Source organism: Carcharhinus amblyrhynchos, chromosome 25 (assembly GCF_965287045.1).
Source record: "Carcharhinus amblyrhynchos chromosome 25, sCarAmb.v2.hapA, whole genome shotgun sequence".
Lineage (NCBI taxonomy): Eukaryota > Metazoa > Chordata > Chondrichthyes > Carcharhiniformes > Carcharhinidae > Carcharhinus > Carcharhinus amblyrhynchos.
In genome coordinates, this window is record NC_137348.1 from 6,576,055 (window position 1) to 6,595,844 (window position 19,790).

The following is a 19,790-nucleotide window of genomic DNA, read 5'->3' on the forward strand; positions in this document are numbered from 1 at the left end:
TGTTCGCCTTGGTTGGCGGGGGGGGGGGGTCAATCACAAGGGGACATAGCTTTAGAGTCAGGGGCAAGTAATTCAGCAGGATTTTGAGATAAAAACCTTTTCACTCAGAGGGTGGTGGGAATCTGGAAATGCACTGCCTGGGAAAGTAGTGGACGCCGGAAACCTTTAAAAAATATTTGGGTGAGCACTTGAAATATCATAACATTCAAGGATATGGGGACAAGTGCTGCAAAATAGGATTAGCACCTTTAGTAGTAGTTATTGTCGGTGCAGACTCGATGGGCCGTAGGGCCTATTCTGTGACTCTGCCTATAGTGTTGCAGACATCCCAGTGAGAGGATGAATCAAAATATGGCCATGCAGAGTTGGCATCGCTGCCATACCCAGTCAGACAGGTACAGGTGGTCTGAGCCCCACACCCAGATAGATGGACAGGTACAGGTGACTCTCAGACAGACAGGAATAGGTGGTTCTGAGACAGACAGACAGGTACAGTGGTTCTGAGACAGACAGACAGGTACAGGTGGTTCTGAGACAGACAGACAGGTACAGTGGTTCTGAGACAGACAGACAGGTACAGGTGGTTCTGAGACAGACAGACAGGTACAGTGGTTCTGAGACAGGCAGACAGGTACAGGTGGTTCTGAGACAGGCAGACAGGTACAGTGGTTCTGAGACAGGCAGACAGGTAATTCTGAGCCCCACACCTGCCCTGAGGACCCACCCCCTCCTCCCCTCTGCCGTCACGGTAATTTAGGCATGTGTCAGGCTGTGGCCAATGGGAAAGGTGGCTGGCAGCGGGGCGGATGTGACGTTATCGTACCCAGTGAGGGGCGGTTCCGTGCCCGTTGGGCACCGCAGGGGCTGATTTGACTCGTCTTAAGTTTCCTTTGTACCTTTTGTTTCTGTTCGGGCCGTTCCCCCTCCTTTTGGGGAGCTGCCCCCTTTTTGTTTGTCCGAACGTAATTTAAGTTTGTTTACTTGTTTGACCCGCCCAAAAGACCCACCCAAAAGCCCCCCCCCCCAGTGAGGGGCGGACGTGACGCCAGCGGCGCCGGGTTGACACTTTGACGCTGGGGGCGGGGCAGGTAGGATTTGGGCGAATGTATGGCGGAACGGAAGTGACGTTCTCATTCGCAGGGCGGATGTGATGTTGGCCAAACTGCTCTGCGGGGCGGAAATTATTCTGGTTTCTGGTTCCGGTGGGGATGGGACAGCTTCTGGTTTCTGCCGCCCCGCTGCCGGCAATATGGAGCTCCGGCGCCGGGCGCTGCTGCTCTTGCTCCTCTCCCCGGGGCTGTGCGCCGCGCTAGATCCTTTCTCCACCTTCGTTTTCATGGGCGGGGCCGCCTCCGCTGCTTATTATTATTTCAACTGTCGCTTCCAGGAATGCTGCAACAAGGACTGGATACCGCTGGATGTGAAAGGTGCGGGGTCAGGGGTCAGAGCCAGGGTCAAGGTCAGGGGTCAGAGCCAGGGTCAAGGTCAGGGCTCAGAGCCAGGGTCAAGGTCAGGGCTCAGAGCCAGGCTTGGGCATCGGGTCACTGGGTCAGAGACAGCTCCAAGGTCAAGGGTCAGAGATGGGAATAGGTAGGAATAATGGTAGGAAGGACTATTACTTACGTGGTGAAAAACTGCAGCAGGCGACGGTGCAGAGGGACCTCGGGGTCCTTGTGCATGAGTCGCAAAAACCCAGCCTGCAGGTGCAGCAGGTGGTCAGGAAGGCGAATGGGATGCTGGCCTTCATAGCGAGGGGGATTGAATATAGAAGTAGGGAGGTCTTGCTGCGGCTGTATAGGGCATTGGTGAGGCCGCAGCTGGAGTACTGTGTGCAGTTTTGGGCGCCGTACTTACACAAGGCTATTTTGGCCTTGGAGGGAGTGCAGAGGAGGTTTACTAGGCTGATACCGAAGTTGAGGGGGTTGAACTATGAGGAGAGGCTGAATAAACTAGGCTTGTACTCGTTAGAGTTTAGAAGAATGAGGGGAGATCTCATTGAGATGTGTAAGATGATGAATGGGATGGATAGGATAGAGGTGGAGAGACTCTTCCCGCTCAGAAAGGACAGTAGGACTAGGGGGCACAGCCTCAAGATAAAGAGGGGGTGGTTTAGAACGGAGTTGAGGAGGAACTTCTTCACTCAAAGGGTGGTGAATCTCTGGAATTCTCTGCCCGTTGAAGTGGTGGAGGCTGCCTCGCTAAATATTTTTAAGACGCGGGTTGATGGGTTTTTGATAAGCGAGGGGATTAAGGGTTATGGGGAGAGGGCGGGAATGTGGAACTGAGCCACGACAGATCAGCCATGATCTTATTGAATGGCGGGGCAGGCTCGAAGGGCTAGATGGCCTACTCCTGCTCCTATTTCTTATGTTCTTATTTCCTGACACAGGGTCAGGGGTCAAATACAGGTTTGGGGTCAGAACCAGGCATAGGGTCAGTGGGTCAGAGTCAAAGGGCTTTTCGTGGGTGTTGGGAATCAAATCCAGGTACAGAGTTGGGGTTTCTGATTTTAATTTTTCTTTCTTGTTTAAAACCAAAAAAATGTTGCCCAAGTTGCTTTATTTTCTTTCATCAGCATCTATGGTGAAACGCTGCAGTTCTTGTTTGGAAACTTGTTGAGGAATGAGAACATAGAACACTGCTGCACAAACAGGCCCTTCGGCCCACAAGTTGCGCCGATCACATCAATACCTACCAATCCATAGACCTATCTATAACCCCCAATCCCATTAAATCCCATATACTCATCCAGAAGTCTTTTAAAAGACCCCAGCGAGTTCGCCTCCACCACCACTGACGGCAGCCGATTCCATTCACTCACCACCCTCTGAGTGAAAAACTTACCCCTAACATCACCTCTGTACTTGCTTCCCTGCACCTTAAATCTGTGTCCTCTCGTAGCAACCATTTCAACCCGGGGAAATAGCCTCTGAGAATCCACCCTATCTATTCCTCTCAACATTTTATAAACCTCTATCAGGTCGCCTCTCAACCTTCGTCTCTCCAGGGAGAAGAGTCCCAGCTCCTTCAACCTATCTTCATAAGGCATGCCTCCCAATCCAGACAACATCCTTGTAAATCTCCTCTGTACCCTTTCAATAGCTTCTACGTATGAGGAAGTTTTTTTTTATCTGTGTGGTAGCTGCAGCTGGGTTAGTTTCAGTATCACAAGTTCTGGTTCGAGGTCCCGCTTCAGGTACTTGAGCACAAAAATCGAGGGGCTGACACTCCTGTGTAATACTGTGTGTGCCCAGCATTGGTAATATGTTGCCAAGCATTAAACCAGCCTGCCTGCTCAAGTGGATGTCAAAGATCCAGCGGAAGTATTTTGAGCAGGAGAGTTTATCCCCTAATGTCTTGCCCAATACTTATCCCTCAGTTGAACATCACAGAATCAAATTATCTGATTATTATCACACTGCTGTTTGTGGCAGCATGATGTACAGAAATTGGCTGTCAGACCTCCTACCTTACACCAATGACTCCACTTCAACACACAATCAGGTGCTAAATGCTTTGAGTCCCCTGGTCATGAAAAGCAATTTGTAAAGGCTTTTTTTTTGTATTTTTGTTATTCATAACATAGCATTAATGTCACTAGATTCCTAACTCAGAGATCCAGAGTAATACTTGGGAACATGATTCAAATCATACCATGGCAGCTGGTGGAATTTAAATTTCATTCATTAATCGAGGGATTCTAGCCTTCATTAATTGAGGAATTGAGTTTAGGAGTCGGGAGATAATGCTACAGCTTTATAGGACCCTGGTCAGACCCCACTTGGAGTACTGTGCACAGTTCTGGTCGCCTCATTACAGGAAAGATGTGGAAGCTATTGAGAGGGGGCAGAGGAGATTTACAAGGATGTTGCCTGGATTGGGTGGCATGCCTTAGGAGGATAGGTTGAGGGAGCTAGGTCTTTTCTCCCTGGAGATACGAAAGATGAGAGGTGACCTGATAGAGGTTTATAAAATGTTGAGAGGTACAGATCGGATGGATTCTCAGAGGCTATTTCCCAGGGCTGAAGTGGTCGCTACGAGAGGGCACAGATTTAAGGTGCTGGGGAGTAGGTACAGAGGAGATGTCAGGGATAAGTTTTTCACTCGAGGGTGGTGGGTGAGTGGAGTCGGCTGCTGTCAGTGGTGGCGAAGGCAAACTCGGAGTCTCTTAAGAGACTTCTGGACGAGTACATGGGATTTAATGGGATTGAGGGTTATAGATAGGCCTGGTAGATAGGGATATGATCAGCGCAACTTGTAGGCCAAAGGGCCTGTTTGTGCTGTGGTTTTCTATGTTCTAAGTTCATATGGAATATAAATCTCAAATCAGCAATGGTGACCATGACAACCATCCTTGGACTGTAAAATCAATCTGGTCACTAATGTCCTTCAGGGAAGGAAATCTGCCGCCCTCGCCTGGTCTGGCCTACATGTGACTCCAGAGCCACAGCAATGTGGTTGACTCTCAACTGCCCTCTGAAATGGCCAAGGAACTCATTATGCTCAAGCAATTATCGTAGAATCCCGACAGAATCTGCACCAACAGCAGTCCCATCCAAGCCCTATCCCCAGAGCCCCGTGATTTACTTTGATTTCCCTGATACTAAGGGGCAATTGAGGATGGCCAATACATCTAACCGGCACATCTTTGGTCTGTGGGAGGAATCTGGAGCACCTGGAGAAAACCCACACAGACACAAGGAGAACATGCAAACTCCACACAGTCACTGAAGGCTGGAATCAAACCCAGGTCCATGGTGCTGAGAGATAGCAGTGCTAACCACTGCCACCCAATTATGGATGAGTGACAAATACTGGTCTTGCCACTGATACCCATGGAAAACTATTTTCTAAATGGCCAGAGTTTTTAAGGGCTGTGAACAGGAGGCAGAAAGGTTTTGTCAGCAGCTGTTGTTAATTCAGCCACACCACCTGCAAAATTACTAGTGGATCTTGCTGGAGCCTGATATCCAAATTACTCACTGTTTTTGCGCACTTTTTAGTTGGAAATATTTTTGTGCCATTATTTCCTGGAAACATGAGCTGATAAAACAGTAAGGGCAATGGCACACCTGCAGCTTCAGTGAACAATAGAGTATCTCTTTAACCAATGAGTTTCAAAGATTGGACAGTAAACAGAAGAGGTAGTGCAAAGGCAGGTGAGTTATAGTCAAATCAGGTCCCAAAGGGGAAAATAGAGGAAGGAAAATAAAGATGTTAAATGATATTTACATGCTGGAATGAAATTGAACAGTTTCAATTATTCCCTTTCTGGGCTTGAGGTTAATTAGCGATGGATTAAATGTTATGATATAAAGGTATCTGCTATTTAAATAGCAAAGTTAATACTCTGCAACTGATTAGAATTAGTTTTCAGGATCTTTCACTGGTGTTTTGAGGATTGTATTCTGTTATTCAAAGGCGACACAATGGCACAGTGATTAGCATTGCTGCCTCACAGCACCAGGGAGCTGGGTTCAATTCCAGCCTCGGGTCACTGTCTGTGTGGAGTCTGCACATTCTCCCTGTGTCTGCATGGGTTTCCTCCTAGCGCTCCAGTTTCATCTTTTAGTCCAAAGATGTGCAGATTAGGTGGATTGGCCATGGTAAATTGCTTCTTAGTGTCCAGAGATTGTGTAGGTTAGATGGATTACTGGGACAGGATGAGGGGAAGGGCCTGGGTAAGATACTCTATCAGAGAGTTGGTGCAGATTCAGTGGACTAAATGGCCTATTCTGCACTATAGGGATTCTATGATTGTTTGATTATTAGTCATGAATATTTCTTGTTGGGATTTGCATTGTGTCTCAGATTTGATGCCCTCCCCTGTTCTGGTATCACCTAACACAATTACATATTTACTGTGCCCCCTTAACCAGTAAAAAAAATCAATTCTGTCCTGCATCTATAATTACCAATCTATCTGTTCACTTTTAAAACAGGATTAAAAGCTGACTTAAGGGAGCATCTGTTTGGACAGCACATTGCAATTGATGTGATTCCAAAGGCGATTGAAGGATTCTTGAGTAACAAGGACTCGAGGAAGCCCCTCACCCTATCTCTTCATGGCTGGACAGGGATTGGCAAGAATTTTGTCAGTAAAATAATTGCTAACAGCCTTTATAAAAATGGAATGGACAGTAAATACGTTCACCACTTTGTGACTGGCTATCACTTTGGCATTGCTGAACATACCAGCAAGTACAAGGTAATTAGTAGCCTCTTGTTCCTCTGTCTAATAACAGCGTGTCCTTTGTACCGGATACAGTATTAGACCAAACTCTCCCAGGTACAGCAGGAGTCACAGGGCACAATGGTACAGCGATTGGCGCTGCTGCCTCACGGTGCCAGAGACCCAGGTTTGATTCCGGGCTTGGGCCTCTGTCTATGTGGAGTTTGCACGTTCTCCCCATGTCTGCGTGGATTTCCTCCAGGTGCTCCAGTTTCCTCCCACAGTCCGTGTTGGTTAGGTACGTTGGCCATGCTAAATTCTCCCTCAGTGTACCTGGATAGACACCGGAGTGTGGCGACTAGGGGATTTTCACAGCAATGTCATTGCAATGTAACTGTAAGCCTACTTATGATTAATGAATAAACTTCATACAGGGTAAGGCTTCTTCTCAATAGTCCCATCAAACCTGGGTTATGTACATTGATCCAGTCAGGCTGTAGATTGAGACTCCCATGATTTTGCTGCATTGACGTTTTATACGGGATCGACATCGATAGAGGTTCAGCACAACTGAGCTTTGGGTGACATCGTGCTGGGCGTCGGTATTTCCTCCCACTTCTATTCCAGGCCTTCAGCTTCTGCTTGTTTCTGTCCAGTGGGATTTCTGTTTATCTCTCACTCTCCTTGCCTTCATCTTCCTTCTATCATGTGACTGCTGAAACTTGCTTTCTCACACCATCACATCCCCTTTCTCAGCCACTACCTTTCAGCTTTCTGGTCTTAACAACTGCTGCCATTCACACGGGGACTGAAATGCAGGATAACTGCATCAGAGCCAGTGGGAGGGGGTGAGGTATAATCTGGTGCTGGGAGCTGGGCAAGGCCTAACTGAACACGACCAGTGGAGTGATCCACACCCTTGTGGTCTACTACCTACCTGCCTGCCTTCTAGCATGTTTCTGGTTTGTGGGAGCAATCTCCTCTTTGCCAGGTTTTCCATGCTTCCCATCTGTGCTGCCATTCCCATTCCCACTTCCTTGGGACCGTCCTGTTTCTTTCCTTGTCTTGTTGCTTTATAATCCATTTTTAAATTATTCTGTTGCTCCTGCTTTCCTCTTTTCCTTCCTGCCCTGCCACCATTTCCTTTAAACCTTCCAATCCCTTACGTGCTGCCTTACCTACCAGTGTTTCCAACACTTCCAGGGTTTTTTCTCTCCTTTACGATCTGCTGTGTGTTGCTTTCAGGTCAATAATATTGAAATGGAGGTCGGGGGGGGGTTGGTTTGCTAACAAATTAGCTTTGGAGAAGCTGGGGTGATTCTCCTTGGATCGAAGGAGCTTGAGGGGGAGGTTTGATAGAGGTAGACAAGATTCAGGCAGGATTAGACCAGGTGGACAATAAAAAACCTTTTCCCATTAACTGATGGTACATAAGCGTCTGGCACACAGATTTAAAGTTTTGAGTATGAGAGGCAGACGAAATGTAAGGAAGGCCTTGCCACTGTCTATGAAGGTGGTAGATGTGGAAACAATGAATGAATTCAAATGGAAATTGAATGAGCGGTTGAAGGAAATGAAATTGCCAGGCTACAGGAATAGAGTGGGAGAACAGTTTTGACTACATTGTTCCATAGAGAGCCGGCATTGAATTGATGGACAGAATGGGTGGCGCAGAGGTTAGCATTGCTGACTGAGCGTCGGGGACCCGAGTTCGATTCTGACCTTGAATGACTGTGTGGAGTTTTTGTTCTCCTTGTATTTATGTATGTTTCCTCCAGATGCTCCGGTTTCCTCTCCCAGTCCAAAGGTATGTGGGTTAGGAGAATTATGGGGATAGGGAGGCTTGGGAGGCAGTGGTGAGCCTGAGTAAAATTCTCCTTCAGAGATTTGGTGCAGATTCGATGGGCCAAATGGCCGCCTCCTGAACTGCAGTTTGTCTGTTTATTTATTCATCACTTATTAGTCACAAGTAGGCTTACGTTAACACTGAAAATCCCCTAGTCGCCACACTCTGGCACCTGTTCGGGTACACTGAGGGAGAATTTAGTATGGCCAATTCACCTAATCAGCACGTCTTTTGGATTGTGGGAGGAAACCGGAGGACACCCACGCAGACGTGGGGAGAATGTGCAAACTCTGCACAGACAGTGACCCAAGTGGGAATTGAACAGATCCCTGGCACTGAGACAACACTAACCACTGTGCTACTGTGCTGCCCTAAGGATTCTAATGTAGGGATTTTAATGGCCGCCTCCTGTGCCATATATGACTCTGACATTGCCAAACCCTGCTTGCTCCTGGGGCTTTCAAGGAGGTGCGTTCCCATTTTATGGAATGATTGTGTACCTGTTTATCTACATTTATATACTTTCGCAAGCACATGCTACCAAAGCACCTTGTCATGCATATTTTGTAATGTTGTTTCACTCTAACTGCATGCGAGAGAAATGCTTTGATACAACCAGACATCTTGGAGCAAGATTGCTTACACTGTCACACTGAAGCAGTTTTCTGGTCTTGGGTGTAGAGAGAGTGCACTGAGGATTGTGGTGGTTATTACAACCTAGGGAGAAGGCTCTTCACATTGACTGATGTTGGGGTCAAGAAAGACTTTGCCAATGAGTTGGAGTTGGGTCAGGTAATTTGGTGAGGCTCATAGCAAGGAGCATATCTTGTTGCAAAAAGGATCAATTTACTCAGCAAATAGAGTCTATTTAAACAACCCACTACAGCAAACAGTCTACAGAATCTACTTAAAAAGAGAATTTACAAGCTGTAGCAAACATGGCTGAAACTGCAGGTTGGTTCCACGACCATAATGCAGTGGGTGAAAGATAGCCGCATGTAAAATCCTGTGGGTAAAATCAATCTTAATCACTTAGTAATTACTCTGTCAAATCATCTCCATTCTGGCTGGGAATTGTGGTGCTATTATATATAATTCTGAAAGGGATTAATAAAGTAAATGTAGAACAAATGTCCCCCCTCTTCTGGGGCAATCTAGAACAAGAGACCTAGGTTGCGAGGCAGGAGATTTAAAACTGAGGTGAGGAGGAATGACTTCTCGCAGGAGGGTGATGAATTTGTGGAACTCACTGCCCCATAGCGCGGTGGAATCTGAATTATTGAATGGTTTCAAGGAGGAGGTAGATATATTTTAAAAACTGGGTTAAAAGGATAAGGAGATGTGGAGAACAGCTGGGGAGGTGGATTTGAGACCAAAGAGAGATCAGCCATGATCTGATTGAATGGCGGAGCAGGCTCGAAGGGCTGAATTTGCTGACTTCTGTTCCTAATTCCTCTGTCCCTCTTTGTGGCTACTGGCAGAATTGTGTGGAGGTGCTGTACCTTCTGGAAATAAATGTTAAACTATCCATGATACTAAAATTGCATTTCCATGGAAGAATTTCACCAGCGCAATTAAATATTTGCTGCTGAAAATGAAATATTTTGTCTGTCTTGTGGACAATAGGGAAGGAAATAGTCCCAGATGTAGAAACACCAAGATTGGTGCTATCGATAGAACTGATATTTAAAAATGTGTTTGGCTTTCAGTAGAGTGCAGAACTAGGGGTCATAGTTCGAGGATAAGGGGGCAAATCTTTTCGAACTGAGGTGAGGAGCAAGTTCTTCACCCAGGAATTGGTGAATGTGTGGAATTCACTCCCACAGAAAGTAGTTGAGGCCAAAACATTGTGTGATTTCTAGAAGAAATTAGATATAGCTATAGGGATCAAGGGAAAGGGGAATCAAGATATTGAATTTGATGATTCAGTAATTTATTTTGAATGTTCCTATCAGCCCTGATCAAAATGAATGGCGGAGCAGGCTCGAAGGGCCGATCGATCTACTCCTTCTAGTTTCAATGAGTAAAACATTCTTTTTTTTTAATTTTATTTCCCGAACGGCTGAATTCAGCAACAGCTGCAGAAATGGATCCGTGGGAATGTTACCGATTGTGAACGATCCCTGTTTATTTTTGATGAAATGGACAAAATGGCCCCCGAGGTCATTGATGCCATTAAACCGTTCCTGGAATACTACAACCACCTTGATGGAGTGAGTTACCGAAAGGCCATGTTCATCTTCCTGAGGCAAGTACGAGCTGGTTTCTGGGTACGTTGCAAGTGATGTGTTTTTCTTTTCCACCTCTGTGTTTGAGGGGTGGAGGGGCAGCATGTCCCAGAACTCACTGGACCTTGCCCAACAAGTGGAAAGTGGACTGGAGTTGGTGTGGCGGAAGCATCCTGTATGACGTTCCCAGTGAAGTTACCTTTTTTTTTCCCCTTCCCCTCAAGCAGGAGAGAAGGTAGGGACCGCGTTGGAGTGCGGGCGGGTGGGTGGGTGGGAGGGAAGAGATGTGATAAAAGTTGACTTGAGCAATTGCATTAAGTGGATAATATCAGACCAACTGCCGATTAGACATCTCCCATTAGGAATGAAAATCGGGAAGCATTGTCTAACAGTAACGATTTGCATTTATACAGCAGCCCTAATGTAACAGAGGTTGGCATTCCAGCACCAGGGACCTGCGTTCAATTCCCAGCTTGGGTCATGTCTGTGTGGAGTTTGCACGTTCTCTTTCTGTCTGTGGGGGTTTCCTCTGGGTGCTCTGGTTTCCTCCCACAGTCCAATGATTAGGCGTGGGTTAGGTGGATTGGCCATGCTAAATTGCCCCTTAGTGTCAGGAGGACTAGCTAGAGTAAATGAATGGGGTTTATGGGGATAGGGCCCATAAGGGGACAACCACATTTCTTGGAGGTGCCAACCTTTAGATGAGATGGTAAACTGGGAAGACAATGGCCTAGTGGCATTATCACTAGACTATTAATCCAGAAACACAGCTAATGTTCTGGGGACCTGAGTTTGAATCCCTCCACGGCATATGGTGGAATTTGAATTCAGTAAAAAAAAAAGTCTGGAATTAAAAATCTACTGATGACCATGAAACCAATGTCAGAAAAACCCATCTGGTTCACCAATGACATTTAGGGAAGGAAATCTGACGTCCTTACCTGATCTAGCCTACTCCAGAGCCACTGCCCTCAGGCAACGAAGGATGGGCAATAAATGCTGGCCAGCCAGTGACACCCATGTCCCACAGATGAATACAGAAAAAACTCAAACCCAAGCTGTCCACTTGAGTGAATAGCAAAAAGACACCACGTCACGGCTTAGGGGATTTTTAAAGTAGCTTTGTTGCAGTATTAAGGTAAGCTTACGTGTGACTAAAAAATAAACTTTCTTTTCACAGAAAAGCAGGGGTTCGTTTTAAAGTTAATTTATTAGTTCACAAGTAGGCTTACATTAACACTACGGTGAAGTTACTGTGAAAATCCCGTCATTGCCACACTCCGACACTGGGTACACTGAGGGAGAATTTAGCTTGGCCAATGCACCTAACCAGCATGTCTTTTGAATGGTGGGAGGAAACCGGAGCACCCGGAGGAAACAAATGCAGACACTGGGAGAACATGTGAACTCTGCACAAACAGTGGCCCAAGCTGGGAATCGAACTTAGATCCCTGATGCTGTGAGGCAGCAGTGCTAACCACTGTGCAACAGTACTGCCCAGTGACTTGGCCAATATTTATCCTCAGTGAAGATCACAAACACTATTGTCTGGCCAGTGGCATTGCACACGATAAGCTTTGACAAGCACCCAATAGACAGATCCTCTGATAAGAATGTAAGAAATAGGAGCAGGAGTAGGCCATCTAGCCCTTCGAGCCTGCCCCGCCATTCAATAAGATCATGGCTGATCTGAAGTGGATCAGTTCCACTTTCCCGCTTTCTCCCCATAACCTTTAATTCCCCTGTCTGTCAGAAACCTATCTACCCATGACTTGAATATATTCAGCGAGGTAGCCTCCACCACTTCAATGGGCAGAGAATTCCAGAGATTCACCACCCTTTGAGTGAAGAAGTTCCTCCTCAACTCTGATCTAAACTGAACCCCCCCCCCCAATCTTAAGGCTGTGCCCTCTAGTCCTGCTATCCTTTCTAAGCGGGAAGAATCTCTCTACCTCTACCTCTACCCTATCAACCCCCTTCATTATCTTATATGTCTCTATAAGATCCCTTTGATTTTTAGCTTTGATTTTTATGCCAAGGGTCCTGCAGTGGGACTCTGACACAAAACCTTGCGACATAAAGCCAAGAGTGCTACCAGCACAGGAGCTCAACTAGAGAAACCTCTCCTCATTTCCTCTCTAGTCCTTTCACCAATTACTTAAAATTTTTGACTTGCGTGTGCTCCCGCTGACATTCTTGCAATAAACGTGAATTAAAGCAAAGTAAAATGATGCCTGTCTCTACATTCTTTGTGGATAGCAATGCCGGTGGTGAGAAGATAAATGAAGTTGTGCTGAATTTCTGGAACCTGGGGAGGAAAAGAGAAGATATTAAATGGAAAGATTTGAATGACATTCTCTCTTTAGAGGTCTACAACAACAAAAACAGTAAGTCTTGGTTCAGCATGTTTGGAGCAGGGGATAGATGAGAACTGCAATAAATTTGTCTCTGTGACTGCGTGACACAAATGTGTCCCCTCAAATTCATTTCCATATTCAGCTGTGCTGCCACTTTACAGCTCCTCCCTCCACTTATTTTTGTACATGCTGAGGATTCTGTAAATGGCTCTCATTTTGTTTCAGATTCTACTCATAGAATCCTACAGGGCAAATGGAGACCATTTGGCCCATCGAGTCTGCACTGGCCACAATCCCACCCAGGCCCTATCCCCATTCATTTACTCTAGCTAGTCCTCCTGACACTAAGGGGCAATTTAGCATGGCTAATCCACCTAATCCACACCTAATCATTGGAGTGTGGGAGGAAACCAGAGCACCCAGAGGAAACCCCCACAGACACAAAGAGAATGTGCAAACTCCACACAGACATGACCCAAGCTGGGAATTGAACTCGGGTCCCTGGCACTGTGAGACAGCAGTGCTAACCACTGTGCCACTGTTGTCTTTTCCTGAATATTTGATTAATTCACAGTAACTTTATTTGGGTGTTAATGTAAGCCCATTTGTGATACTAATAAATAAACTGAAACTAATATGGAAGTAAAAAGGTGCCCCTAGTTTTCAAAGATTCTGAATGAGACGTTTGCCACCATCAGTCTAAGTACCAGATTTTCGGGTACTGTCAAGGTATCTGCCAGGCTGAAAACTTGCTGATATTATTGCTTTGCCCATTCATAAAACTGCATCCAGCCTCTTAGAAAGAGCTATCGAATTCGCCCCCCCCATCCTTTCCCTGCATTTCTTTTTCTCTTCTCAACCATCTTTCACATGAAAATCGGATATATATGTTTGGAAAGGAAACATTTGCAGGGCTTTGTGGAAGGAGCAGGGCTGGGTAGACCTTTCAAAGAGCTGACACAGTCCCAAGATGTGCGGGTTAGATAGATTTGCCATCAGAAATGTGAGGGGATATTGGGATAGGGTGGGGGAATGGGCCTGGTGAAGTTACTTGGTCAGTGCAGACTCGATGGGTCAAATGACCTCTTCTGCACTCTGGGGGATTCTATGAATAGCCAGGCTTGGTCTGATAAATAGCAAGTAACATTCGTCTTATCACAGTTTAAAAGTTTAAAGATTATTTATTAGTGTCACAAGTAGGCTTACGTTAACACTGCAACGAAGTTATTGTGAAAATCCCCTAGTTGCCATACTCTGGCACCTGTTCGGATACACTGAGGGAGAATTTAGCCTGGCCAGTGCACCCTAACCAGCATGTCTTTCGCACTGCGGGAGGAAACCGGAGCACCTGGAGAAAACCCATGCAGACTCCACAGAACCCAGGTTCCTGGTGCTGTGAGGCAGCAATGCTAACCGCTGACCACTGTGCTACATTTAAGGCTACCATTGCTGAATCCCCTCTATCAGCACCTGGGGATTGCCATTGACCAGAGACTGAACTGGACTAGCCTTATAAATACTAGAACATTACAGCACAGCACAGGCTCTTCGGCCCTCAATGTTGTGCCGAGCTATGTCCAATCCCAAGATCAAGCTATCCCATTCCCCAATCATTCTGGCATGCTCCATGTGTCTATCCAATAACTGGTTGAAAGTTCCTAAAGTGTCCGACTCCACTATCACAGCAGGCAGTGCATTCCACACCCCAACCACTGTCTGAGTGAAGAATCTACCTCGGACATCCCTCCTATATCTCCCACCATGAACCTTATAGTTATGCCCCCTAGTAACAGCTGCATCCACCTGAGGAAATAGTCTCTGCACGTCCACTCTATCAACCTGTCTCATCATCTTATAAACCTCTTTTAAGTTACTTCTCATCCTCCTCCCCTCTAAAGAGAAAAGCCCCAGCTCCCCCAACCTTTCCTCATAAGACATAGCCTCCAAACCAGGCAGCATCCTGGTAAATCTCCTCTGCACTCTTCCCAATGCTTCCACATCCTTCTTGTAGTGAGGTGACCAGATCCGAACACAATATTCCAAATGTGGCCTCACCAATGTCCTGTATATACTGTGGCTACCAGAGCAGGACAGAGGCTGGAAATCCTGTAGTGCCTCCTGACTCCCCAACCACCATTTACGAGGCAGAATTCAGGAGTGTGATGGAATACTCCCCATTTGCCTGAATGAGTGCAGCTCCAACAGCAATCAAAAAGTTTGACACCAGCCAGGACAAAGCAGCCTGCTTGATTTGGCACCTTTTCCTCAAAGATTCATGTTGTCCACCTCTGTGAACAGTGGCAGCTGTGTGTACCATCTATAAGATGCACTGCAGAAACTCACCAACCGCACTTTTCAATGCCTCAACCACTAGCATGCATGCAGGAGGACAATGGCAGCAAATATCTGGGAACACCACCAACTGCAGGTCCCTCTCTAAGCCACACAACACCCTAACTTGGAAACATAGCAGCCGTCCTTCCACTGTCGCTGGATCAAAATCTTGGAATTCCCTCCCTAACGGCACTGCGGGTATACTTGCACCACATGGACTGCAGCGGTTCAAAAAAGCAGCTCACCACCTCCAGAGTAATTAGCAAGTTTGTCATATGAGGAGAGATTAAGCCGGTTACGATTCTATTCACTGGAGTTTAGATTGAGAGGGAAACGTATAAAATTCTAACAGGGTTAGATGGTGGATTCAGAAAGAATGTTCCCAATGGTGGGGAGAAGTCCCGAACTAGGGGTCACAGTTTGAGGATAAGGGGTAAACCTTTTGGAACTGAGGCGAGGAGAAATTTCTTCACCCAGAAGGTGTTGAATGTGTGGAATTCACTACCACAGAATGGCGTTGAGGCAAAAAGCATTGACTGATTTCAAGAAGAAATTAGATCTAGGTCTTGAGGCTAAAGGGATCAAGCGATATGGGAGGAAGGGGTGATCAGGATATTGAACTTGATGATCAGCCATGTTCATAATGAATAGTAGAGCAGGCTTGAAGGGCCAAATGGCCGCCTGCTCCCAGTTTCTATTTATCCCCAACCAATGTCAGTAAACACAGGTAATTGTATTGCAGATTGGGGGAGCCAGATGTGCTCAAAACATTTGCTGCATTTCATCTGTTATAACAGTGCTCATATACTAATTAATAAGTACTTCATTGGCTGCTTTGAGGCACGCTGAGTTTGTAAAAGGTGCTATATAATTGCAAGAGCTGTATTTATGTTGCTGCAATATGCAATTTATTAAAGTTTTTTTTAATACCTGAGCAGCCCGTGAACGAGCTGCATGAATCTGACTGAGATCCACTTTGTTCCTATTTCCACAGGCGGATTCTGGCACACTAATCTCATCGATAAAAACCTAATAGACTACTTTATTCCTTTTCTGCCATTGGAGTACAAGCACGTAGTGATGTGTGCGAAAGCGGAGATGCGAGCGAGGCATTTGAAAGACGTTGACGAAGTGGCCATCAAAGTGGCTAAGGAGATGGTGTACTTTCCAAAGGAGCAGAGGATCTTTTCCACCAAAGGCTGCAAGAGTGTGGCTGCAAAAGTGGATTATTGGACAACCAAACTTTAAACAAAAATGAGGAGCTTTGCCTTTTTAATATAAATCCCTTTACAAATCATGGTGGGAGCAAATTAGATGATTTTATTCCTCTCCGACTGGAGAAATTCAACCTGAGCTACTTACATAAATGGCAGACAGTGAGGCGGCACAGTGATTAGCACTGCTGCCTCACAGCGCCAGGGACCCAGGTTTGATTCCACCCTCAGGTCACTGTCTGTGCGGAGTCGGCACTTTCTCCTCATGTCTACGTGGCTTTCCTCTGGGTGCTCCAGTTTCCTTCCACAGCAGCAGAGACCTGGGTTCAATTCTGGCCTCGGGTCACTATTTGTGTGGAATCTGCGCTTTCTTCCCACGTCTGCACGGGTTTCCTCTTTGGGGACGGGGGGGGGGGAATAGGGTCTGGGTGGGATTATTGTTGGTGCAGGCTTGATGGGCCGAATGGCCTCCTGCACTGTTGGGATTCTACTGTATGACTTGATGCTGGTGTTTTCTGAGCTTTTAGGTCTCTTCTGCCTTTTTTATGTGACCCTTTTAACTGGTGACCACTTGATTGAATGTAACTGCAGGGGTTATTACCCAGATGGATATTTGAAGCACGTAAGAGGTAGCGAAACACCTAATTATGGGGAATGCTGGCTCCAAAAAAGAAATCTCTAGTTTCATTTTATGTGGAGTTAGCAGTGCCATCCACACATTGAGAAAATGTACTTAATTTTTTTACAAAGGATATTTTTGATGGTTATCTGTGCTAGTCTGTGGAACAGACCGCACTCACAGGACTCAGTTATTCTCCAGAATAACTTTGCAAGACTGTAATTAGGTCATGGTACTGTTACCAGCACTTAGCCTGCAATTAATAACTTGTGTTTACTAATTTTGTTACATATCTGGATAGTGCAATTGTACAAGTTGAGTTAGAAAATTACTCAACGAGATTCATTACTTTAGCTAACACTTGGGCACCTATACTGAAGGAAAGGTGGAATGTTATGGAGGAACCAGTTTTAACATTCATGTACTTAATAGAAAAAGTGGAATCAAGAGAAGACCATTTGGCCCATTGACTCTGCTCTGCTATTCAATACGATCATGGCTAATCTTCACCTTCAACTCCACTTTCCTTTCTCAATATTGGAAGTGTCAGCTAGATTTCTGTACTCAAGTCCTTGAGAGGATCTTATCCCAGGGCGGACGGCAGCACAGTGGTTAGTACTGTTGCCTCACAATGTCAAGGGCCCAGGTTCGATTCCTGGCTTGGATCACTGTCTGTGTGGAGTCTGCATGTTCTCCCCGTGTCTGCCTGGGTTTCTTCCGGGTACTTCAGTTTCCTCCCGCAGTCCGAAAGACATGCTGGTTAGGTACGTCAGCCATGCTACATTCTCCATCGGTGTACCTGAGCAGGTGCCGGAGTGTGGCGACTAGGGGGTTTTCACAGTAACTTAATTGCGGTGTTAATGTAAGCCTACTTGTGACATTAATAAATAAACTTTTTTAAAAAATTCCTTGTGACTCGGAGGCAGGAGTGTTAACAACTAAGCCACGGCTGACGCTGCCATGTCTTCAGTGAGCTCCTGTCTGGAGTGAGCGTTTAACATCTGTGACAACCACAAATTGGAAGTGAAACTGGATTTGATCTTTCAGACAAGCTTGGTTTGATCACCGAGAGAGGGGCAACAACAGCTGTTATTTATGGAGCATCTTTAACACAGCTAAATTGTTCTGGGTGCTTCCCCAGGGCATTATAAATCAACATGTGACACCAAGGCACGTGAGATCTTAGGGAAGATGTCCAAAAGGATTTAGAGGAAGCAAGCTTTGACTTTGTCCTGCGGAGTTGTTAGACCATAGACCTTGTATCCCACATTGCACGGTGGTTGAGAAAAAGCTTTGCTTAATTCCGCTTGTCAGTGTCAAGTTGGCAATAGTGTGCAGTGGCAAACAGATTTGCAGCGCCTATGCTCTTATTCCAGTCCCAAGTTGTGTTACACAGCTTATCACATGTACCCAGATCATTGTGCCAGTAACTGGATCGGGGTGCCTTGTCTTGTGTTACCCATATAGGAAGAAAAAATGTTTTATTTGTTACATTTAAAGCAAATCAAGCTAAGGTATAAAATCAGGATGGGTTATTTTATATACACTGCAAAATCACTGGGAATTTGATGGAAACTTTTGGGGTATTTGTCTTGAAGTTCTTCATGGGTCTACATGATTTACTACTTTACGTTTTGGAGCATTTATCCCAGTCGGTTGAGTATTTATATTGGAATAAAGGTGTTTGTTTAAAAATTCCATGTGATAAATGATCATTTTAATATGAGTAAAAATATTTAATCAGTCTAGTCCTGTAGGAAAATGTTCTTTGCATTGGGTAGTGTCCTGTCTTTTTTCTGCTGAATTCAGAGTCTGGATTTAGCATGGATCAGTGGGATAAATTCTCTTTCTCTCTCCATCTGTATATATCATGCTCTCTCTCATGTTCTCTCGCTCTCCCTTGCTCTCATGTGCTCTCTCTTGCAACATCTTTCTCTCTTGCTGTTCATCTGGCTCTTTCTTGCGCTCATGCTTATTGTGTTTGCTGTGTCTTTTGCCTTTTAGCTCACACATGCCAAATGCAAAGCAATTTTTCAGTAACATTAGATGAGGTCCCAGTGGCTTTGGCTCCACAATAACTTTGCACTAGAGAGTTTGTACAGCCTAAGTTTGGATGATGGGAAATGTCCCATGGAGCAAGTGTTACAGAATCTTCTCCAATGATCATGGTACTTAGATCAGTGGAGACAAAAACTATTTGTGTATTGTTTGGGGTCAAAATTCATCAAAAAAAATAAAGCTTCTGACCAGGAAATCCAATAGTGAAGTAAACAGGTGCAATACAGGAAATGGAAGAGGCGGAAAGTCTAAAGATGTGCAGATTAGGTGAATTGGCCATGCTAAATTGCCCCTTATTGTCCCAAGATGAGTAGGTTAGAGGAATTAGCCACGGTAAATGTGTGGGAGAGGGCTTGGGTAAGAGACACTCAGGGTTGATGCAGACTGGATGGGCTGAAAGGCTTCCTTCTGCACTGTAGGGATTCTAAGCAATCTCTCTTTCTGATGGGATATTTGATGCTGACACTGGGTGTCAAAAAGGAGAAACCTATTGGACTAATAACTTTGGAATTTATTTTTTATGACAATCTTGGTCTTAAGTTTGTTGATTTTTGACTGATGAATAACACTGTTGATACTGATTTTAACTTTGTTTTTGCACTGCTGCTATTTTTTAACCCAAATTTGTGAACAATTTGACTCATGTTTTCACTTTAAAATAAAAAGCTATGCAATACTATTCTGGCTGCGCTGAGTTTATTTACTATAGGAGGGGTCACACTATTTATAATAGTTATTTTTATATTTGTCCATGGGTTGTGGGCATCACTGGCTACACCTGCATTAATTATCCCTGAGAAATCATGGAGTTTTACAGCACAGAAATAGGCCCTTCAGCCCATCATGTATGTGCCAGCCATCAATCACCTATTAATTCTAATCCCAATTTCCAGCGCATAGTCCAAAGTCTTGTATGGCACAGCATTTCAAGTGCTCATCTAAATTCTCCTTGTATGTTGTGA

General features: G+C 45.4%; 1 protein-coding gene across 1 annotated transcript; it reads left to right on the forward strand.

Annotated features, from left to right (window-relative positions):
- The first annotated feature begins 1,201 nt into the window (after nucleotides 1-1,201).
- On the forward strand, nucleotides 1,202-19,526 carry LOC145358175 (torsin-1A-like). Its single transcript, XM_080211922.1, has 5 exons — nucleotides 1,202-1,427; nucleotides 5,943-6,208; nucleotides 10,091-10,266; nucleotides 12,506-12,633; nucleotides 15,932-19,526. Exons 1-5 carry the CDS (start codon nucleotides 1,250-1,252, stop codon nucleotides 16,183-16,185), a joined length of 1,002 nt encoding a protein of 333 aa, XP_080068048.1. The 5' UTR covers nucleotides 1,202-1,249; the 3' UTR covers nucleotides 16,186-19,526.
- Nucleotides 19,527-19,790: the final 264 nt, after the last annotated feature.